General features: G+C 54.5%; 1 protein-coding gene across 2 annotated transcripts; it reads right to left on the reverse strand.

Annotated features, from left to right (window-relative positions):
* Positions 1–1,546: 1,546 nt before the first annotated feature.
* Positions 1,547–20,186, reverse strand: TPRN (taperin). 2 transcript variants are annotated; one of them, XM_086763837.1, is made up of 4 exons: positions 17,901–20,186; positions 3,643–3,826; positions 3,241–3,368; positions 1,547–2,856 (listed from the first exon to the last, which is right to left on the reverse strand). In XM_086763837.1, exons 1-4 carry the CDS (start codon positions 20,163–20,165, stop codon positions 2,794–2,796), a joined length of 2,640 nt encoding a protein of 879 aa, XP_086619963.1. In that variant the 5' UTR covers positions 20,166–20,186; the 3' UTR covers positions 1,547–2,793. The 2 variants fall into 2 exon arrangements, with proteins under 2 accessions (XP_086619963.1, XP_086619962.1); XM_086763836.1 differs by having other exon boundaries at positions 3,241–3,371.
* Between the last annotated feature and the right edge of the window lie 3,109 nt (positions 20,187–23,295).

Here is a 23,295-nt window from a genome sequence, read left to right on the forward strand (position 1 = left end):
CCGAGAAGGAGGAAATTGAGAGTGCTGGTAAAGCCAGTGAGCCACAAAGCACTGTGAAAGAAAAAGAAAATCAAGCAAAGGAACAAAAGCATTCCTAAACTTGCTTTTCAACCTGAACGCCCTGTTGGTCTGGAACAGCTGCTGTTCTGGTACAAGGATGGCACGTTTAATAAAAGTGTTTTGCAGAAGTAAATTTTCCTTTCAGAAGCACTTTGGTAATAGGGATCTACTCATGTTAATCCTGACATGCTAGAGGTCAGGGTTGGCATCCTACAAAAAAAAATGCCTTTTATTTAGAGCACAGTGATACTGATGCATATCCACAGAGGTGAGCAGGCTCGAGGGGCTGCAGGGAGCCTGGCTGGGGGCTCGAGGGGCTGTAGGGACTCTTGCTGGGAGCTCCAGGGCCTGCAGGCACCCTGCTCTTATCAGCTAATGCTTCTGCCCTCACAGCAGCATCCCCCTCGCTTTGCCCAGAACCAGCCTAGCGCCCATCTGTGCCACAGGGATCAGAGTGCACAGCCAGGCCCTGCGCAGGCAGCACCCGGTGAGGGCGCAAATCACAGCGCCTCCCTGGAGCCAGGCGACTGGAAGAAGGCGCAGAGAAGTCAGCAGCACCACAGGGCTCCGCTTGCTCCTGTTGAGAAGCACGCTCTGCACTCCCACCTCCGCTGAGCCTGGCCTAACCACAGCGCTAGCTCACCAGGAACAGCACGCAGAGCAGTGTTGCTCATCGATCCCCAGCAGAACAGTCAGAGCTCGTTCTGCACCTTGTCCCTAGCTTTCATTGCAAGCAGCTTTTGCTTCACCACCTGCCATTTTTTTAAGTTGCAAATCTAGAGACAGAGCTGCCTTAAACTGGCCTGAGCTTTTCCACAGTGCAAGATGCTCACCGGGATCTTTTCTTTAGCTGTGCATAACCTTTTCTTCAAACATTGTCCCCGACCTCCTTTGCTGTGTGCACAGCTACTGGCTCTGGGCGCTGCTCAGTGTTCAACTCCACGTAACCGACTCATCCCTTAAATCTAGCTGTCACAGCAGTCTGGCATTTTTGCTCATTCTACCCTCAGCATCTTGTCCTGAAGTATTTCATGGGAGAAGCCTCAGCACATGGGCTTCTCTGCTCTTTCCACTGCCAACCACACACTGCTTCTGGGAGGCCACACAGGGAACTGCTCTCGAGTTAGCTTTAACAGGACAAGCCCTGGAGAAGTGCAAGGAGGTGGAACGTGTTCCTTTGTGGCTCCTCCACCCACTGTCTAACAAACTGCTGAGGTTTTTGTGGTTTGGGTTTTGTTTGTTTGTTTGTTTGTTTGTTTTCCCACATTATCTTTCCAGAAATACCTAGGGACCCAGGGGAGAAGAGGAGAATAGCCAGAAGTAGGTATGTCCTAACATTTAGTCTTGTGTTTTTCAGCAGAACCACCGTCCTCCTGCTGCTACAGTGTACACCAAAACAAGTGCCAGGTATGGAGAGCATTTTCAGTCCATACACCAGTGTCAGCTTGACCAGCCATTCGTCATCCCAATATAACAGACAAGCCAATAAAAGTGTCAAATTTAATAAAAGCTACAAGCCACGCGCTGGGGTACCACTCATTCCATGAAGCCCAGAGAGGCCGTATCTATTCCAACTGCATCTCTTTTAATCCCAAAAGTACAAATCACATTAGCAGCAATGTTCCATCTTTTCCAGAGTGCAATTTTGACCCTGAGTTTACCGTAGTAGAAAACATAAATGGAAGATTCTAGCAGATTCTTTTGCATATTGGCTGCATTAAACAATTACAATAGAACTATAAAAATCCTAGAAAAAAAAAAAAACACCACATATTCCTTGTTCAAGTTCTGCAGAATAAAGGAGTGAAGTGGCCCTCCTGTGTTTTGCATGAGAGGAGCAGAGCAAGCATGGCCAGAAGGAAGCCACCTTGCCAACCAAGACAGATAAATCTTCTAAATCTAAATGGGCCTGGCCCCATTAGATGCTGGAACAAAGCAACAAGAGGAACTGGCAAACTGGAGCACAATCAGCTGGTAGAGGCTGGGTGCCAGAGTTGGGTACAGACAGATCAAAGCTATGGCCAGTGTTTGGGAATCCTCTAGAGCTGGTCTGGACCCTTCTTTACAGATCAGTGCAAAAACGACATCTAAAGCTAAAGGCGTGTATTCCCCTTCCCATCCCTCACACAGCGCGTTCTGCTTCCTTCACAAGAACGCAACGGGCAAATCAGTTCCACGCTGGTTCAGTGAAACTGGACCCAGAAACACGCCGGGAACAAACCGTGAACCTTCAATGGTTTTCCAAACCCACACCCAATCTGGCTATGGAATCACAGCCACTTCTGTGAATCCAGCCAGATACTCCCAGTGCTCAAACTGCAGAACCGTTCTTCACTGGGGCCTCTGATGGGAGAAGTACTACAAAAGCCGCCCAGACCCCAAGCAGTGCCTGGATGGGCGGACTCCAATAAGCACTAAGAGAATCCACCTCCATCCCAGGATTCCAGATCTGTTCTTGAGACACCTGCATCGGCAGCTGATCTTGAACAAGGAATATGCAAGGCCACAGGTAGGATACACCTTAAAAGTAGTAGTTAGGTCCCAGAATTCAGTGCAAATATTTTCCAAAGATGCCTGATGGCATCTAGTCCACCCTTGGCATCAGGATCCAAAGAAAACCGTGGTGTGGGAGGGACCCAGAAGCTTATTTCCGTGGTGGTTGCATGGACATCTGGAAGGTGCACTGACACGTTTTGTCCAGCAGCCGCTGCTGCAGGCTAGAAGATGAAGCGATCAAAAATACAGGGCAGGCTCGCTGCTGAAATCGGAGAGTCCTCCCTTCTCTGCTGGGGTGAGCTGTGGAGAAAGCAGAGTCGACATGGAGGTCAGCAAACCCAAAGCAAATGCGTACCCACTCCTTTCTACGGTGAAGGCTGCACTGGCAGCTTGCCCGGGGCTAAGAAGTGCGTTTAATTCCCCCTGCAAACGTGCCCTGGAGCGCAAAGCCTGCCGGCTGCCTTAAGTCTCCTCACACAGGCAGGGAGAGGCAGGTCTGGAGGTGGCAGTGGGACCTTGTGCTGATCCCTTTGCGAGTGGTGGCACACCTCCCTGGGCAGCGCACACACAGGTGATCAGTGGAAGGCACATCCCGTCCCATCCCATCCACTGTCCAGACCAACCCCAGCACTGGGATAAGAGCACGGCAGGACAAAACAAAGGCTTTTTTCTTTAAAGTCTCACCATAACTTGGTTCCCCTGGGAATCAGCTTCAGTTGGGAGGGTTCCCTCTGCAGCAGGCATCTCCTCATATTTCTGCTCCTGCCACTCGCTGAACTTCACGGAGTGCTTTGGGGTGTAGCTGGATAAATCTGCTGGAAGGACAAAGCTGACATGAATATTTCTCGCTGCCCCAAAAGGAAGCGGGATCAGGATCCTGGCAGGGGCAAGTTGTAAGCTTGCAGAACCATCAGCAGTTCCCTGTTCCAGTTCAAGCCCTGTCCCCACTAAGCTCCAATTCTGCTGTCAGAAGCCACCTCCGTTAGCATTTCCACCTCCATGGAGCCCCATGAGGGTCTGTAGGAAACGCGGACGGTGTCAGACACCAACAATAACCCCACAGTGCCAACGCAGTGCCTGGCTCACCTGAGTTAGGTGTACTGGGATGCAAAGTGCTGTTTGGGCGTGGAATGTAAAAGGTGCAAGACTTGTCCTCCTCTGCTTCAGAAGCATGTCCGTCCTCTTCCTCCTCCTCCTCTTCTGCCAGTGAGCTCTCTGACGGGTACTCAAACATAGTCTGCAAACTTGTCTCATTGAAAGAGATCTTCATCTAGACAACACGAAAGGAGAATTGTTAGAAAGCAGCACAAGAAACCATTGATCAGGCTTCACCCTGGTTTAATGCAGCCATTGCACATTCCTCCCTCGCACCTTTCCCCATGTGCCTTGCCAAATCTCTTACCACACTGAGAGAAACCACAAAGGCTGATAGCCAAATAGATGGGATGGAGTCAGGAGGCTGAGAGGTCAGGAGTACCCCCGGCTTTTTGCCCCGGCACACACTTTGCCATCGTCCGACACTGTGGTGCCCGGCAGCTGGCGCGTCCTTCAAGAGGGACCAGTGTTGCCAGGGAGGACAGGAAAGCATCCCCGCGCTGGAAAGGTGGCAGCGCTAATGCCTGCCAACTCATTTGTGTACCCATGCTCTAGAGAGTATAAACATCAGTGATCAGGGCTACAATTTTGGGAGGACATTCTGGCAAAAAGCTATTTAAGCTAGATAAAAACAGGATTTAATACCAAAAGTGAGAAGATGGAAGCAGCTGAAGGAGAGATGGTAACAGGCGGTAGTAGAGAGGGAATATACTGGGCAAGTGAGAGATACTTAAAAATTGTGTTTTGAAACCAGTTTTATTTAGTATTCTCACTACAACTGGGAGACTAAGAGTGAGGATGACTCCAACATGGGAGTTCATCAAGAAAAACAGAATTTTTTTCAGAATTCAGAAATACTGGAAAGCAAGAATACTGGTCATTCAGAATACTGGAGAGCAAGAACACTAGAAATGGGACAATGCTTAAGATCAAGCCTTCCTCTAAGAGAAGTTCACCACCTGTGAGTAACTGAGAAAGAAAATTTTGGATTGGCTACAGGACTGAAATCATCATTATGATGCTGCTTAAACTGGGAATAAAGCAGGGCATTTCCACTGGAAATGGGACTGCCTGGCTGCATCCTCCCTGTAACACCCAGCAGGTAGCGGAAGGCAGCAATCGGACTCCCCCTTTTCCTTTCTCCAGGCTGAGCAAACCAGCTCCCTCAGCTTCTCCTCAGATGCCGTTTCCTCCAGCCCCAGGTGCGCTTTGGTGCCTCCGCGGGACCTGCTCCAGTTCCTGTCTATCCTGCAGCAGGACACCCAAACCCAGACACAGTAACTCCAGATGTCCAGCTCCAAGTTGAAAGGAAAAGCTGAGGGAAGGGGTTGTTCCCCTGCAGCCTTACATGTCCTAATCATTAGCTACCATTCTGCTTAGAAGATCTGGTTACAAATCATCTCAGCAGGTGGGGAGGAGATTCCACCCGTTCACACCAGCACAAATGAAGGCTGAGAAAAAGCACAACAGCTCTTTGTAAGTACACCAAGAAAATAACACCAAGGAGCGGAGCAGAACTGCTCATGCCAGCAGACAACAGACAAACAAGGAGAATGAGCTTGCCAGGAAGAAATTTACGCCAAACGCAGGGAAATATCCAGGCCAATGCGGATCAAGGTTCAGGAGCAGCTGCCTAAAAGGGTGTTGTGATCCCTTTGCTTCTAACTACAAATAAAACTCAGCTAATAGGGTTATGAACAGAATTAAAAGGACGTGGTTGCTTGTGACAGGCGGCAGGAGCTGGGTGGTTCAGAAGATCTCTTCTGATGCTGTGGAACAACCAGCAAGAAGGAAGCGCAGCGCGTTTGCGCTATGTGCCAGATTTGCAGTTTCCCCTCGTATACAAAATGCACCACAGCTGGGAAACGGCACGTGGCCCCGAGCAGCTATCACGCAACCACGCGTGCTGCTGAGATGCAACAGCAGCCACCGCCTCTCTGCATCTCCTGCACACAGAGCATCGCTGCGATGCCGCAGCTGCCATCGGCATCTTCTGAAGCCAAACCTGCACCTGCGTGGGGTTGCCAGAGCCTGCAACCGACAGCGAGCGGGAGCCAGCCTGCTGCTGGTTATCCTGCACTGCCCGCAGGCACGCTGGAGCCCTGCGTGTGAGGAGGGTTTTCAAGGCAAAGCAGGGAGCATTTCACTGCTGCCTTTCAGAAAAGCAATGAGGGGAGCGTGGATCAAACCAGGTAACAGAGTGAGAACCTAACGCCTCCCCCGCACTACAAACGCACGATGGAGCTGCGTGCTGCTCTGTCCGAGTCTGGGATGTACCTCGGGCACAGGCTGGCTCCCTTCCCCGTGCTCCCAGGAAAAGGCAGGCTGGAAATAGCAGAGAGGGCAACCAGCTGCCTTTCCCCATTCCCTGCTCAGAGCTGCTCTGACCTTCTCCATAGGGAGAGGAATGAGTATATTTCAGAGAAAAGGGGTTGGAATAAAATGTCTCCAAAGATCAGAGCATCCCAGTTGCTGTTCCCCGAATTTCTCACCCCTGCTGCTGACCTAGATGCTCCCTGATCCGAGCCAGGCGGCGGAGCGGGCAGCAACTGCTCACAATGTGGTGTCTGTGCTGCGGGGATGAGCCACGCTGCCAGGCACGAAGGCCACAAGGGCTGAGGTGCCCAGGGCTCCTGGAAGCTCAGGAGCCATCCCAGAACCAGACCCTGCCTGCAGGCTGCTTTCCAGTGCTGGCAACCGTGCTGAAGGGCAAGAAGTACTTGGCTAAACACAGAAAATGAAGGAGATGTGAGAGATGTGCCTTCTTTTTAGAATTTAGGCTTGGGAGATGGAAATAAGTTGCTCTGGTTTTCTGCTATCAGGAGGAAATCTTTAAGAAAAACAACTTTAAGTCCAATTCGGACCCAAGCTGCAAGTAGTGCAAGAGGAGAAAACAGTCTCACCAGGGAGCAAAAGAGTAGAAAGCAGCAGAAGTGACCAGGAGACACCCCGCAACGGCAGCATGCCAACAGCCTGGCCTAAGCCTTGACTAAAGCAGCTCCCCCTTGCCCGCAGCTAATTCGACCCGGGCCACGCGTGCTCCCCGGCGCCGGGCTGGGTGTCCCACTGAACACCCTGCCGCCGAGGTTTGCTGGGCACCTGCAGTGGAGAGGTTGTGCGAGGACATGTTGAAGCTCTTCAAAAAGAGCAATCATTAACCAGAGCGGTGCCAGCCCCACGTGCCCCAGGCCCCGGCCGTGGGAGAGCACTCCCAACAAGAGAATTTGCTGCTTCAGCAACGCCTCTGGCTGGGCCGGCCTGCTGGGTGTGAGTGCACCCTGGTGCAAGACCTCCCCAAAAACCACCTCGGCCCGCTCTACGGTAGCGTCCCACCCCCCTGCACCCACTGCACTGCTGCCAAGGAGGAGGAAGAGCCCTCCGGTCGCTCTGCAATAAAGCTCCCGGACGCACCCAGGCAAAGCAAACACCGGAGGAACAGCCAGGCCCTGGCACAGGGTTTGTTCCTGAGAATGGACTCCACACCAGCAGCCGCCTTCCCCGAAACCTGCACGCTCCCCCGGGGTGCTCTGTCAACCCTGCCCACACAGAGTGAAAGCCGAGGGGAACGCAGCCCCAAAACCTAAAGCGATAAACCTGTCGAGAGCCGTCGCATCACACAGGGTCCCCACGAGAGCTCCCCTCCCCAAACACGAGGCCGGCTCAGGGGAAGCACAAAGCAGCTCTGCCCGATCCAACAGAAGATGGAGGGCGACTTATTCAGGCAAAACTGGGGGACGCACGGGTCGATGTGACTGCCTTAAGGAACCCTGCGAGCAGCTGGTGAGCAGAACTGAGCGCTGTGCGTAAGGAACACAGGCAGATTTGGTCCCAGGAACCATCTAAAAAGAAAAACCAGGAGCCCAGTAATGGCACAGATGACAGGTTTGCACAGCCAGCAGCCAGCCAGACCACATAGACTTTTACAGAAACACAAAAGGCGACAGGGATAATTTTCTTTAGAAGAAAAACATGTCCCAGAAGGGCCAAGCACAGTCCCGCCCAGGCAGCAGACGCTGTGCATCCCGTCTCAGCAGCGCTTTCCCCATTTCTGCCTCAGCAGCAGCTGCCAGTTGTGGCAAGAAAGAATTCCGCACCCTTCAGCTGTGGATGTTTGCAGGGATTTGCTCAGCCAAACGCTTCACCGAGAACCGTGTCACAAAACCAGGGTCCAACCCAAAACAATGTCTATATAAATACTGTCCCCAGCAATCAGAGCCACACTGGAAAGAGTAAGGCAGGCTTTTCAGGGAATATTGCGCTATTCCGCCACCAGATTCCTGTTGCCATAAAAAAAAAAAAATCATTTATTTGCTCGGATTTGAACAGTAACAAGTAATAGAGTACCCATGAAGGAGAAGCTAGGCTGGACATTGCCCAACAAGCATAAATCCGAGTAGTCACAAATGGCTCACTTAGAAAAAAAGAGTCAACCTTGCAGGCCGTCAGGACCGAGCGCCCTGTGTACAGAGACATATCAGAAATAAAAATAACCAGTTTACAGAAACCAGCCTGTGATGTGAACAGTGAAAGTCAGCAGACACCTTGGCTTTTGGAGGCGAGGTGGGAAAGTCTGCCTGACTCCACAGTTAATGAAAGAGCAAACACTTGACGGCTTCTCACAAACCAGGGATGCCATCGCAAGTCTTGGGAACAAACCACAGGGCTGATCTGCACCCTCAGCTCCAAGCTTTTCTCTTCTCTGCCCGTTATCACATTTGCTTCTTGGCAGGTGTGGCAAAGCCGAAGTGATAACGTAGGGTGCTTTACATCGTTTGAACAGAAACCTCTTTAGCAATCCAATTCCTCAGCTTATAATAGTAAGAAAAAAAATTGTTCTAGGCATTAAGAAAAAAAAAAAAAATCACCCTTTAACTACATTCCAGCAAGGACAGTGAGGGTCAGCACACTGACCCCCATCCCAGCAGCCTGTGATGGGACTGAAAATCCCCGAGCCCATTTCCCTTCCCTGCAGAGCCACTGCCAGCAGCCGTCTCCCAAACCCGCGGCTCCCGCGCGGCATCCCTGCTCAGCGTGCAGAGGGACCGGATGGGATGGCAAGGCATGGAGCACGAGCTGGAGTTTGTTCCTGCCCCTGCTAACATCACAGGGTGCCTCCAGCACACCCAAACCCGCCGCGCTGCTGCTGCAGGGACTCAATAAGAGAGCAGCAGCTGCTGCGCGGCGACCGGAGGGACGCAGCAATTTTTGGTACCGTGGTTATGCTACCCAAGTACTTCACAAGATCCAAAGAGCCGAGCAGCACCAGGGATGAAGATTTACTCTTTTCAGGTACTAGTTTTCCTCTAATCATCCTTTCTCCGCAGGCAATACAACCCTGAAATGACAAAATTCGGGGCTGCAGGACTCCCTAGGCCCCGCGCAGGCTGCCAGCGTGCTGCTGGGCGTGATGTCAAGCAGCTGGTTTAACAGCTTTTCACACCTGATCAGCCAGCACCACCTCCCTCCTCAGCAACAGCAGCAGAGGGGTTTTGGCTGGTATCTGCAGGAAGGGCGGAAAACAATTCAGCATGAACACAAAACAGCGAGTGACTGAAGTCTCCGACAGAACAAGCATGGACAAAAAAAAAATAAATAAAAATCAGTGGTTTGAAGAAAAATGATGTTGTGCTTCTGTGCAGTCTTACATTGAGCTTTGCTATGTTTGTTGCTGCACTGGCTGCCCAGAGATTTGGACAATGGGACAAAAGCAGAAGACATCACACCAAATACCTGAAAACCACAGCAGCAGACAGCTGGGAGTGCGTCAGGAAGCCTGTTGATACAGAGCATCCCAGAGACATTTGCAAGCAACAGCAGCCCAAGCTGGGCAGGAAAGCTCCTCAAGCACCAGAACCCGTCCAGTGGCTCGGTGGAGGCTCTGCCTAGCAGAGCTCGGGATCCGTGCGACGAGATGGGTCTCAACACAGAGCAACCTCCGCGCTGCCGTGGGGCGAGAGGGAAGGTCCCTGCGCGGATTAATAACTGCTTGGGAGACTGCAAACAGAGGGTAGAAGCAGATATTTTACAGGGGACAAAGATCCCCAAAGGGTTTACCCTGGTCTTCCCATCTGACCCAGTCTGACCATTCTCACAGACCAGCAAATTCAGTACAAAGAGTTCAGAAGCTGCGTACCGCTGCAGGGACCTTCATTTTTTCATTACAGCCTGCAGCCAATGACCCAGACTCTCTTATGCGATGCAGTTTTCTCTCTGAAACTTTTAGATAAAAGATTTTGGGAAAAATTAGACTATTCATAGGAGTTAGAAATGAGCTTATCTGCCTACACTTGTCCTGGAAATACGGCCACAGTCACCCTGAATTGTTGAATTCCAGGCACAATCTCTTTGCACAGCAGCCTGGAAGAGTATCCTGGGGGCTGCAGTAGCACCAGCGTATTACTAAGACATTTGCTGTCATTCAAGAGAAGATAAGGAGCTTTTGTACCTCTAAAGCCTCTCCTTGACAGGGGAAGAAAGGGTTTTCCCCTGACAGGTACACCTAGGAATGGAGGGGACTTGAGGCTTGGTTCCTGTATCAGATGAACCCCGCGCTGCTACGGCTGAGGCAGCTCAAGCATGGCTGGGAGATTGCAGGTGGCACTTCAGAAATGTACTTTGCTGTCATTCTGTACAAAAAGAAGAGTTTTGGGGCACAGGAGCTAGCTGCTCCACCACAAGCTCGCTTGACCACGCTTTTCCAAGAAGCGTTTCCCAAGAGGAACACTGAGTTTTGCTCAACCATTAACTGCATCACAGAATTAGTTACTGAGTAGAGCCAGAAGTGGTAAAGATTTACAGCAGCAGCATGTCAAGGGAGCGCTGTGTTGGCGGCAAAGGAGAGGTTGCCTCCAGGATCGCATCCCAGCTCCCAAGCCACAAGGCAAACAAGAAAGTCTCCATTTACAAGGCAACCCACAAAGCCCGCTCTGTGTAATCAATATGTTGAAGCACATGGCAGATAGGAGCGATGCATGGAGATTCGAAATATTAAACTCCTCGTACAAGACACGGGGACGTTTCAAATTCCTGATGAGAAGGGACAGCGTGGGGACAGTCTCTTGGTTAACTCTTCCCTTGACTGCACCAGCCAAGAAGAGATTCCAGCGCCCAACCAGCCATGGGGAGCTGGCGTCCCAGCCGGGCACGGCACAAAGCAACCATTCACCCAAGGATCCCTTCACTCCTTCGCGCATCTGCAGACAGAGGAGCCAGAGCCTCCCACAGTTTAACAAGCAATTAAAATAGACTTCCGTGGCCCATAAGAACTGGGCAAATTTCCCTACGTATATGAAGCAGATCTCCTCTGAATACACAAAGAGAGCAGGCACAACCAAGACACCATCAGGGCCAAGACTTGGTATCTGTGATTCACAAACAACGCGCAGAACTCCCAAACGGCACAGGATTCTGCTATACAGGCAACTCCAAGCCTGCAATTTGTGGCACCAGGGCAGTGCAGCGCTGGGAGATGCCACCCACAAACATTTCTGAGCAACCAAGACTGACCAGAGCAGTCCAAACAAATACCTCGGTTTGGAGCAAGTGAACCGTCTCCAGCTGGAACAGGACAGATGGAGCGTCATTTCCCAGGAAATACAGGGAGGCTGGGAACAGAATTACTTCTCACCCTGGGAAGGAGCTCATTCTAGACTTCAGGAGCAAAAGGCTTCAGTGACATGAACAGTATTAGCTGCATGAGAGAGTTCACATCTCTCTTGCCCTTTTTTCTGCACTACTAATATGCAAAAGCTACTTCCTCGAAGAGCAGTGACTAAGGGCAGCAAGTTCACCGTGGGGCTTACGGATATGCCCTCAGATCTGCATTTTCACGAGCTGCAAGCTAGGCAATTTCCCTAAGCACGCAAGAAGTTTGCTCTCCCAGCATCCGAGATATTTTCAAATGCCTGCACAGCAGCAGCTCCATCCTGCCAAGTTCCCGAGATCATCTGAAGGGCACTTCTCAGAAAACATCAGCACCACGTTCCTCCAGTCCAGGTTTTCCCAGGATGTTTGTGAAGTTTTCCTGTGTGACACAGATGCTTCACGTGACTCTTCCCACACAAACAATCCAGAGACATTGTTCCAGCTTCATGGCATACCCGCGTCCCATTGCAGTCACTAGGAAGGCTCTGGGTTTATAAACACATTTTCAGTTGCCCGGGTTTCGCACAGGAGGGGAGTGAGCACAAACTCAAGAGGTGAAGGAGATGCTGCCGCAGCTCTTACTGAGATGTCCTTTACTGCCACTGACCCTAGAAACCACGCATTTCAATTTTTTCTACCATTTCCCACATAAAACACAGAGAAGCAAGCCTTCGCCCCTAGCCAGCCTGAGCGTGTACTTCCTCAGCCCTTCTGAGGAACACCGTGGAAAAAACAGAGGGGGAAGGAAAACCCAAACCCAAGACAAGCTGAATACTCAAGATGGAGGGAAATTACACCCCATCTCCAATCTTGTCCACAGATTAAGGAAACCAATTAAGATAACGCTAACTAATCTGTGTGATTAGAGTTCAGAGCACAAGGCATTCCAAATCTCCTCTCAAGCTGGGGCGGGCTGAGCCCGGGGCACGTCCTAACCAGCTTCAAAGGCAGGTTTGTCTCTTATTTGCATAAGAGTTTCTATTTTAGCCCTTCTGTCCCATTCCCTGTGCTGCCGACAGAGACAGGCAAGCAGGGGACGGGAGGAAGAGAACCAGGGGGAATTTGGGAGCAGCTCAGACTGCCGCTGCGGCACGAGGCGAAGCATGGGAGCAGGGAGGCCATGGAGAATCCCAGAAAATTTCCCACTACAGAGATGAGATAAAGATGATTCATCTGCTCGGTCAGGGTTTAGTAGAACAAAAGCACCAGCACTTCAAGGAGCTGGCAGGCAGTGGGGCAACAAAAACCAACCTGCCTCTCCGCTGACAGCCTCAGGTCCAGCTTGCGAGGTGGTTTAAAAACTAAAACCGCAACAAGATCCTGATTTCCAGAGTGTTAGCCATCAACATCGTAGGCTAAACATCAGCAGAAATAGAAAATGGCAGGGAAATTGCACTGTCTGGGTGGAAGAGCCTGCTCATATCTGACAGCTAGTGGAAATCGCCTCTGCCGGGGAGGAACCACACCTGATCATACCAGACATGTATTTCCTGAGCGGGACTTGTCACTGCTGACCTCATCTACCAAAAATTCAATACAGCCATGTCAGATATGTACTACAGCCCCTCCTTAGTGATGTATTTGCCCCAACAGAGCGTAACCGTGAGACAGAATGCAGAACAGAACACGCAGCTCTCAGAGCTAAATAATGCAAATCTTTGTCCTGACCCCTCCAGAGAACAGAAACAAGGGGATCCAAGCAATTCTCGCAGAGAGATTTCTGCTTCTACCACCAGGTTAATCTCTGTTATACACTGCAAAAAACTACTTCAGGCAGTCACCAGTATTCAGATTCCACACCGTGCAGACCTGCTCCAAACAGGTCTGGGCAACAGCTGGCAGCGTGCATCCTGCCAACATCTCGAGCCTACACTTGGTTCTCACAGGAGAGCATCTCCAGCAAAACTGAACAGATGGAAAGCCACAGAGCAAGGAGTTCAGCAGGTTAGACCAACAAAACTGCTGCCCAGTCCTGCCCACAATGAAAAGCTGAGGGATGTTTAGTTTACAGACACCGAAGTGGGCATCTGGAAGGCATATTGAGGCATCGTGCAGCTCAAAACGTTAGAAAATGGACTGTGCTAAAGTCCATGTAAGCTGGGACTTTTTGAAGTTCAGCTGAACATCTTTGAAGCAGTTTTGCAAAGAAGCAGGAAAGCATTAAACTCCAACTATCTGCATCCCATCAACCTTGTTCTTGTAGCCCTGTTCACACGAGGCTGCAGCTCACCTTCCACCACCCGGCAAACTGCTGACTGTGACAATCAAAAACCACTAAAACCATCAACAATGTGGTGTCTGATGGCTCTCAGGTCCTGTTAATCACAGGACTTTGGGTGGCCTGGCCAGAAGCCACCCTTGCGGCAGGATCCCCAGGAGGTGCCAGGTCCTGGAGAGGACAAATGTACTGTGACGTGAGATGAACCACGGGAGTGACCAGACACAGGGGAGGAGCACAGTTGGGGGAAATTCTGTACAGACAGGGCCTTCGTGGACGAGTCCAGCCTGAAGACGCAACTACAGTTCTGAGGACTCCAGCTGGCTCAGCAGTTTGCAGCGCTTTCCAATCGCTTGCTCCAACATGCCAGTCACATGTTTTACAGAAACCTAGATTTCTATCGCGCTGACAACTTTATTGTACATTATTCTGGCAGGTAACCAAACCCAGATTGATCCTTGTCAGCTCAGCCGAGCTAGATTTTATCCTCTGAGATAGCAGATTCACATCCTGCAGCAAAGCCTTCCCTTCCTCCCGGGGCCGCTATCAGGCTGGAGTGTCCTTACTTCTGCAATAACAGAGCACGAAGACAAGCACCGAACAGAGGTCACCAGCAGCACTCTGCATCCTCTCCTCCACTCCCTGTTTAGAATAAAGGTCAGTAGGTCTCCTTCCACCCCGCGCACGTATCCTGTCCTCACCGTCAGCGCCGACAGCAGCTGCCCAGCACTCTGCTGGAAACCCAGCGCATCCGGTCAACGCTGCGAACGTTCACTTCGCTTTCAAACTGAAGTCACATCCCTGCTGCTTCATCTGAACTAACGGCGATACCGCCTGGAGAGCTCTCCAAACAGCCGCGGAGCGGGTGAACGGTCCTGAAGGGCATCTTAACACCTGGAGGAGGGCAGGAGCTCAAACTCCCTGCCCACATGGGCAGCCCGCTCCCCGGGATCAGCACACCCGCGAATCTTGATTGTGTCCCACCATACACAACTCCATGTTCACCTTCACAGCCCTGGGTGAAAAATGACTGTCCCACCGCAGCAGCTCTAGTTGTGCCATAGAGTTGGGAACTCATTTTTTATTCTGACACAGGGACAACATTTCTCTCTCTCCCTCATCAGCCCAACATCCAGCTCCAACCCCAAAACAAACAGCTGCTTCACATTCTTGAAGCGTCTGGAAGGAGTAATAAAGCTGTTTTTCCTGAAAGGCCTTGAACACCAGCAGCGTCCCTCAGGCCACAGCACAGTCACAAGCTCTGCAGCCGCGAGCAGGGGCCGGAGCTCCCTCCACAGAGCAGAGCAGTGCTGGAACCACCCCCACCCTGTCCCAGCCACCCTCCCACTCCAAAAACCTACGGAGGTTGTGGACCAAGTTGGCTCCCTTTTGCTGGCATCTCTACCACAATCAGGGAATCAGTGGACGGAAAAGGGAGGTCAAACTTCCCCATCTGAAGAAAAACACAATTTGCATCTCGCAGAACAATCAGTCTAACTGCCACAACCGCCTCTCTCCCTCCTAATAAATCATTCGCCCTGACTGCAAGCGCAGACACTCGCCAATCCACGGGAACGTGACATTTCCAGGCTGTGCTAGATCTGCGTGCCCAGTTTCCTGCTGGGCATCAGCAAGGAGATGAAGTTTTCCAAGTCATCGAAGTTTCACTAAACATCGCTTTCTTGAGTCTGGAACACACTTAAAAGCCCTTTCAGCAAATCCAAGGCAAGGTTTGGAAAGCAAGATGCTCAGCAGGAGGTGGGCTCATCCAGCAGGATAATTCCTGGAGAGAATCACCCCAAAAGACCTGGGTAGCTGCTCACTGAAACCAGCACCAGGTTTGATTTTGATAACCCCAAAAGAGAAAAGGACATTGGTTTTACCAAAGAACTGCAGCTTCCAGCTCACAGGAAATGGCTGCTTCTGCCCAATTCAGGCCAAAACCGAGTTTCAGAAAGCCTCGACATATCTACAAAACAGAACCCTTGTTTTTGGCCGGTTGCCTTGGCGACACACAGCGATCTCTCGGGAAGAAACCAAGGAATGCGTCCTAATACTAGCTCCTTCCTTTTCAGGCATCAACGCTCAGCCTTATTACGCAGAGTGCAAGCCACAAGCATCCTCTAGGTTAAGAGTAAACAGAAATCTTTCCATTCGCTACAGCATCAGCATCTTCTAAGCCCTGGCCACAAAGTCAAACTCCATGCTCGCCTTCCCTGGCAGGAAGGGAACTGACAGAAAACCCAGTGTTTCTCCCATGACATCGCCACATTTAATTTCACCCAGAAACCTGTGTCTCCACTCCTTCTCCTCAAGGTGGACCTTGTTTTCCAAAGGGTCCCCGTTTGTTTCAGCCCCCTGAGCTCTGCAGTGTAACAGGCAGTTCCTTCTTTGCCTCTCTTCTCAGAAACTAGATCTTTATTCAAGTCTCAGCAGGACATCCCCCATGTCTAATTCTTAGCAAAAGCCGTTCCAGTTTTATGTGCATCTCGCAGTATTTAGCACACTTCATCTGCAGAGTGGAACAGTTCAAGCTATTAAGCCGGTAAGAGCAGAGGTGGAGAAGCTACACGATCTGCCCAGTGTCACACAAATCCAGCACTGAACAGACAAAACAGTTGTTAACCAATTTCAAAGAGTCATATTTTAGATTGGGAAAGGTCTTCTGGAGGTTTCTAGCCCAAGCAGGTCTGACCCGATCAGTCGCTCAAGGCTCTCCCCAGGCAAGTTTCCAACAGCTCCAAGGTCAGAGATGCCACCACTTCTCTGGGCTCCTGTTCCAGTGTCTGACCACCCTTAAACAACCCCGTCGCTGCATTAGCCCTGTCCCCCTCCCTCCTTTTTGTACTGTTAAGGACAGCTTCCACCATGTACCATTTAATTGGTTTCAAGGCTTTATTCTCTCACCAGCAAGGCTGCAGCCCCACAGCACCACCCTGCAGAGAAATCAGCTCCTCTGACTGCACCAGAAGCCAGGCTTATCTAAGAGGGAAACCCGCACGGTTTCCTCTGCATTTTCTGCTCCACCCCAAGAGTACCTGTAACTGTAACACGTCTTCTTGATATTTTCACCATTTACACTACGCACCTCATTTGCTGTAAATCCAGTTAATACCCCAAAGTGAACAGAGCAGAGCCAAGAACATTGCTTGGAGTGAGCGCAAGGCAGCAGGTATTTAAGCAGCAGAACAATTCCAGTCTGATTAAGCATTTCCCTGCGGGAGGACAAGGAAAAGCTGCAGGAGCACTGAGCGAGAAGCAACACTCTCGCTTATTTGCTTATTCCGGATCTCATGGCCTTCATGCTCCAGATCTGCTCCCTGCATTAGTCACAACCAAATTAACACAGACTGCGTGCTCTTGTGAAGGAACTCAGCGTTAAGCCATGAGAAACAGCACTCCCTGCCTCCCTTCCAGGTGAGATACGCCCTACTCAAAGGATTTCCTCAAATTAGAATGCTCAGCGCCTCAGGCACCCACGTGGGTTCAGCCCATCAAATATGTAGTCGAATTTAGGTAACGGAACGTCAAACAGCTCTTCCCGCTACGGAGAAACATGTCACGTCGCAGACGTAGAAATCAGGATTTGTCACCTCGGCGTGCTGCTTTCAGAGGCGAACAATTCACGCCTACTCCTCCGGCACAGCAAAATAACCCACTCTTGCAGCGCGGCTGTGACCTTATCACACCCAGATGCGTTTTATCAAGCCATACAAAGATTAACTCTCAATTTAAGGCTCACAAGGATCTACGGTAGATCCCAAGCAGTGAGAAAACCTGGCATTCCCTGCAAAGGCACTTGGAGCAATCAACACGTTGCGGATCTTCAGAGGCGCAGCCGGGCACCCAGAACGAGCGGCCAGGTGGTACAATCCCATCGAGGGGAGTTAAGCTGTTGCTGATCCCTTTCTGCCTAATAGAGACCTAATTCCTGCGCCTCTATCAATAGATCGCTAATGCGGGAAAGATGCCAACGCCCCGCTGTACCGTGTCACAAACCAGGCAGTGACCACGGAGAGCTCACCACCTCCAGCACACGCCAGGCACAGCGAGCAGGGCTGCAGAGCGGGCACGTTCGCAGCCGTCCGAACCTCACAACTCACCTACGTTTTCTAAATGCCTGAGATATTTCACTTGCCATTACCATACCCCCAAGAAGCGACTGTGGGAGAGGTCCTGCAGTTATCACAGGTCACAGCCCACCCCCCGTCTGCTTGGTTTAACACCACCAAACGCCCCCTCCCTGAGGGCAAGCCTCTGGCTCTCAAACAGACCAGAAAAAAACACTGCCTGTCTTCCTCCCCCCACCCCGGTGCCTCATGGCCAAAAGTAGCACTGAGCTACTTTCAGCCTGGCTGTTCAGCGCAGAGGCACCCCAGGCAGTTACCTTCTTGCGGCGGGAGCCTGTCTTGCTCATGCAGGACCTCTCCAGGGACAGGTACCCCCCGATCACTTCTATCTCGTTCACTGTGGGGTAGCGCTTTTTATGGGACGTCCCCGCTTGGGGCCCATCAGCGTTCTCCACAGCTTTGCCTTTTCCTCTGTTCTCCTCGTCATCCTCCTCTTCCTCCCGCTGTGGCCTTCCGCTGGCAGCAGTGAGAGTCTGCGGCCCCGAGGCAACGGGCTTCCTTTTGGGCACGACAGTGAAGGTGCTGCCTCCCCTCTGCTGGGGAGCAGAGTGTGGTCTGTAGAGGGGCACAGAGGAAAACTCCATCTCCAGGTCAGGGCCTCCAGGCTGATCCGCCAAGCTCCCTGTCCTCGTGGCCGAGTCGGCCCTGGGGGAAAGCTCCCCGCTCTCCGGCTCCACAATGTCATCGATGTAAGTCACAGGTACCAATGGATCCAGAGGCGCTGGCAGGGAAGTGACAGGCTCTTCCTGCTCCGGTGCGGAAGCCCTCAGCGGTTCCTTCGGTGCCTTCTCCTCCAAGGACAGCGGTGGCGGCCCCGGCCTGGCGCTCTGGGCCGAGGGCAGAGCCGGGCCGCCCTCCCGGCGGGGCACGAAGAGGAAGGAATTGCGTGAATTCAGGCGCAGCTTGGCCAAGGCCTGGGCCTGCAGGTCGTGGGCTGGGATGGCAGCCAAGTCAGGCTTGGGGGCCGGGAGGATTTCGAAGGAGCCCCCGGCCCGGGGGGCAGAGGCAGAGAGCGGCTGGGTGGAGCCGGTGGCACTGGGGACCAGACTGGCACTGGGCAGGGGCAACACGGCCGTTTCAGCCTCCTCCGGCTTTGGCCTCCTGGCGTTGGCTCTGGCATGGGAAGCGCTGGCGGATGGCACTGGTGGCCCCTTGGGTGGTGTGGGACGGCCGGCCGGGACGGCACCGGGCTCGGGGACGCGGCTGCCGGGGGGCAGCCCCCGGGGGGTGACAGTGAAGGAGTTGGAGCCGATCTTGTGCAGAAAGCAGTTGGCCTGAGGGGCTGCGGCCTTGGGGGCGGCTGGGACCGCCTGGGGGGCTGCGGCCCCGGGGGGAGCCGGGGCTGCCTGGGGAGCTGTGGCTTGGGGGGTGACAGCCCGGGGTGGAGCTGGGACCGGCTGGGGGGGCGTGGGTTGGGGGGTGACAGCCCGGGGTGGAGCTGGGACCGGCTGGGGGGGCGTGGGTTGGGGGGTGACAGCCCGGGGAGGAGCCGGCAGCGGCTGGGGGGTGACAGCCCGGGGGGGAGCTGGGACCGGCTGGGGGGCCGCAGGCTGAGGGGGAGCCGCCCGAGGGGGAGCCGTGGGGTGGGGGGTGACAGCCCTTGGGGCAGGGGCAGCTCGCAGCGGCTGGGGGGCAGCCGGAGCCGCCGGCGGAGATCCCGGTCCCGCCTTCGGGGCCGAGGCCCGGGGGGAACCGGGCGCCCTCTGCGGAGGTGCCGAGGCCCGGGGGGAGCCGGGTGCCACTTGCGGAGGGGGCGGCCCGGCCCGGGGGGAGCCCGGCACCGCCGGAGGAGCGCCCGGCTCGGCCCGGGGGGAGCCCGGTCCCACCTGCGGAGGGGCAGCCGGCCCTCCCGGCACGGCGCCGGGCCCGGGCCCGGGCAGCGCCTCCCCGCCGCGACGTCGGCGGCCCCGCGGCCGCTGCCCGAACTTCTCCAGGAGGCGGCTGACGGTGCCCGGCTCGGCCGCCTCGGGCGGCTCCGGCGGCTCGGCCGCCTCGTAGATAACGACCTGGTCGGCGCGGATCTCGGCGAGGGCGGCGCCGCGGCGGGCCAGCAGCTCCCGCAGCGGGTCGGGGCGCCGCGGCGGGGACGAGGAGGAGGAGGAGGAGGAGGAGCCGGCGGCCGGGTCCCGGCGGCGGCCGGGCAGCGCGTCCCCGTCGGCGAAGCAGGCGGCGGCGTCGGGCTGGGACTCGATGATGAGGATGTTGTCGGCGCGGATGGTGCGGATGCCGGGCACGGCGCTGTACAGCTCCAGCAGCTGCTGCAGCGGCCGCGCCGCCGCGGGGCCGGGGCCGTGCCCGGGCAGCCCCTGCCGCAGCCGCCGCCGCTCGCTCTCCAGCCGCATGAAGGGGTTCTCGCGGAGCGGGCCCAGGCTCTCCGCCACCACCAGCCGCTCCCCCGCCGGGGGCTCCGGCTCGCCGCCCGCCGCCCCGGCCAGCTTGGCCCGCTTCCGCTCCAGGATCTCCCGCTTCCAGGCGGGCTGCGCCCGCGGCCCGGCCCCGAGCGGCGGCTCCGCGCTGCTCATGGCGGCGGCTGGGCAGCGCAACTCCCGATGTGCCGCCGCCGCCTCCGCCCGCCGCACCTGAGCACGCCCCGCCGCCGGCCGCGGCACCGCCCCGGGGGCCGCCCTCCGCGGGGCGGGGCGGGCGCCATGACGGGGCGGGCGGGCTGGAGCGGCCCGGGGCGGACCTCGTCCGCGGGCGGGGGGAGCCCCTCGGGGCCGGCCTGTCCGCGGTCCGGGGGTTGTAGCAGACGTGGCGTTCAGGGACACGGCAAGCCCTGTCCCCGGGGCTGCGGACCCGCAGGGGTCCCTGCTGCCCATCCCTCCCCTCGTCCGCGGGAGCCCCCGGGCACTGGAGGGGGGGACAGGCCCTGCGGGGTCTCTGGCCTGCCAGGAGCCACAGTGATCGACCCTACCCCAAACACCCCTTAATCTGCTCTTTCCCCCCATCCTGGACTGGCCAGACGGTGCCAGACGAGGAGGAAGGCAGCGGAAAATGCTTTTTGGGGTCACCCGGCATTCGCTCGGCCGTGGCCTGAAGCAGGTGTGCGGGCACGAGCAGCCGTGGTGGGCGAGGAACAGGCCCTTGGCACCGGAGGAGCGGGTCAGCAGGCCCGTCAGAGCAGCGCCGTAAGGAAAGCGCCGGAGGAGACAAGTGGAGGTTTCCACAGCACACGGCAGCGGAGCGGGAAAGCATTTTTCCTGCTAGCTTCGCTCTTCAGTGACGGCTGCTTGTTGGGTACAAAAGCACGGGGAAAAGTGCGGCCACGGAGTTAGTTCCAGGCAGTGCCTGTTATCAAACGCCAGCAGGTTTATTTGGGAAGCGTGGGCAATTGGAAAATGATCGCACGACTGCTCAGGACTTTCCACGGTTCTGATAACGCTGTGTGCTGAAATCCTCAGCCCGGGAGGCGTGGGGGACATGGCACGCCGTGACGTAAATAACCTTTGGCCAGAACTTGCCGAGGTCCCAGCCTGCCCGGGAGCTGCGGAGCCACACCCCAGCGTGCCCGGCTGCTTTGACGTGAGCGACTTCACCCCTCTCCAGCCGAGCTGCTGGAAACACAGGTGTGCTTACGGGAAGGAGCACCGTATCCTGCTGATAAGGCTCTTACCTTTGCACTCCTGAGCCAGAAAAGAGCAATCGCACCTTCTACAAATGATACCTGGAAATGATACTACTGAAAATGGCATGTTGCTGCCACAGCCGTGTGCCGGGAGCCGTGTGATGCCCAGATGTGCCGTGTGCCCCACGGAGCTGCTCTGCTGCGAACCGGCAAACCAGAGCTCGATGGAAGGAGGCAGCTCTTTGTGGTTCAGCTGAAACAACCCAAGGGTGATTTAAGGTTTACACGACCCGCTGTACTCGGCTGAAGCACAGGCCCACGATGCACTGTCCCGCACTCTGGCCCTCGCTGGGGCCCACAGCGGGTGCCCGCGGTTGAGGATAAAGACTGGGCAAGCGGGTAGTGACATTTCCCCGCCTCTGGTGACTCATGGCTCAGGCACGTCGAGAGCCAACAATGTGCCTTTGTACTCTGCAGATCTCAATGGATTTCTCTTTCGTGGTCTTGTCTGGTTGGCTTTTGAGCCCGTGTAAAGCCCATAAATCCCGAAATAATGAATCCCACAGTTTATCTGCACCTGGTGCAAAGAAAATGCCTCCCTTTGTGGGGATTGAACCTGACATCTGCTAGTTTCACTGCATGCCCGCCTGCCTTTATAACAAAAAAATAAATCCAGCCATTATTCATCTCCTCCCTCGCCAGTCAAGATTTGAGAGCATTCTATCACTCCTGTCAACTGATTCTTTCCTAGGCTGACTCAGTGAAACCATGTGAAGGACTGGACAGTGAAACTTGGCTGGCAAGCGAGGCTTTGGGGCTAATCCCCTGTGTCGCTGTGTTTACACCCGTGGTGTAACATGGGGTAGCACTATGCCGCAGCAGTGCTTGAGTGCTCTTACTAAAAGGCTCCTGGGAATCCCGCTCAGCACTCCTATTTTGGCACAAAAACTTGATTCCAAACCTCAGGTGTGACGATGGCAGGGGACGGCATCTGGAGGGTGTGATGGCAGAGTGCCACCGTCTAGCGCTTGCATGAGTTCCCGGTGTCCCAGCAGCGCCAGGGCACAGCTGATGCGGCCGCTGAGCCAGCAATGGGACGCGGCGTATACGACACGTCAGTAGCGGACATGGCACGTAGTGCTTGCGAGGGCGTAGGGCTGGCGATGGTAGGATCTGCTGGGACAGTGCTGAGGACACGCAGGTGACAAGGGAACAGGGGAAGAGCAGGGCTCAGCAGGACTCGGAGATGCGTGATTTCACCCTAAAGCCCCGTGAGACATCTCAGTTCCTCGCCCTTTTACAGGGCAGAGCGAAACTGCCTGCACAGCTCCCGCTGTGGGTTTGTGTCCATCAAACCACTGCGTGTAACAGAGCACAAAGGGAGAGGGAAGGCGGCGATAGGCAAAAACAATCCATTGCAGCGGGGCTTCTGCAGCAAATTTGACGTGGTACCCTACGACACTGATTTAAAAACAGGACAGTGCCGACACGGAATGGTTCCAGGATAAAGAATAAGGGCTGGCCTTCCGGGCACCCAGTACTCTGGGCACCAGTGATGCTGCGGAGGCCTTGGGGAGAGCAGTGGCCAAGTCCCTGACCAGAAGCTGGCTGGGCAGTTGGTGGTAAGGGGTTAGAAGTGATTTCTGTCATCTGGCCCGCTGCTGAGATGGATCCGGCATGGACATGCCCCACCCCGCTGTGGTGGTGGCACACGGAGAACATCATCTCCAAACAGGGAGGATGCAGAAATGAAGGCTGAGAGATCCCAGCGCTGAAGAAAAATGCCTTAAATGACAGAGTTGTCCGGCCGGATCAGCTCTGCCTCTGCTCCGAGGGGCGGCAGCTACCACATGTAACAGAAGGTGAACGTGCAGGTGCCTGGCAGCGTTGGAGATAAAGGGGACAACGGCAGCTGGGAGCTCAAGCCAGACCTGCTCGCTTTGGCAGTTCAGCCAAACAGACCTGTGACAGAGAAAGTCACATTGCCCTTGCCTGCCAACACAGCAAAGCATCTGCCAAGCGGCATTCCTGGGTCTCTCAACTCAGCCAGAGAACAACAACAACAAAAAACCAAACGAGAGGAAACC

Source organism: Chlamydotis macqueenii, chromosome 20 (genome assembly GCF_036417535.1).
Source record: "Chlamydotis macqueenii isolate bChlMac1 chromosome 20, bChlMac1.mat, whole genome shotgun sequence".
NCBI lineage: Eukaryota > Metazoa > Chordata > Aves > Otidiformes > Otididae > Chlamydotis > Chlamydotis macqueenii.

Bases quoted from the DNA above. Each gene is read 5' to 3' on its own strand.
- TPRN (XM_086763836.1), bottom strand. From the start codon at position 20,165: ATGAGCAGCGCGGAGCCGCCGCTCGGGGCCGGGCCGCGGGCGCAGCCC. The intron at 3,827-17,900 runs GTAACTGCCTGG...CGTGTTGTCTAG, and splicing joins CAGGCTCCCGCCGCAAGAAG to ATGAAGATCTCTTTCAATGA. The intron at 3,372-3,642 runs GTGAGCCAGGCA...TTGTCCTTCCAG, and splicing joins TCCCAGTACACCTAACTCAG to CAGATTTATCCAGCTACACC.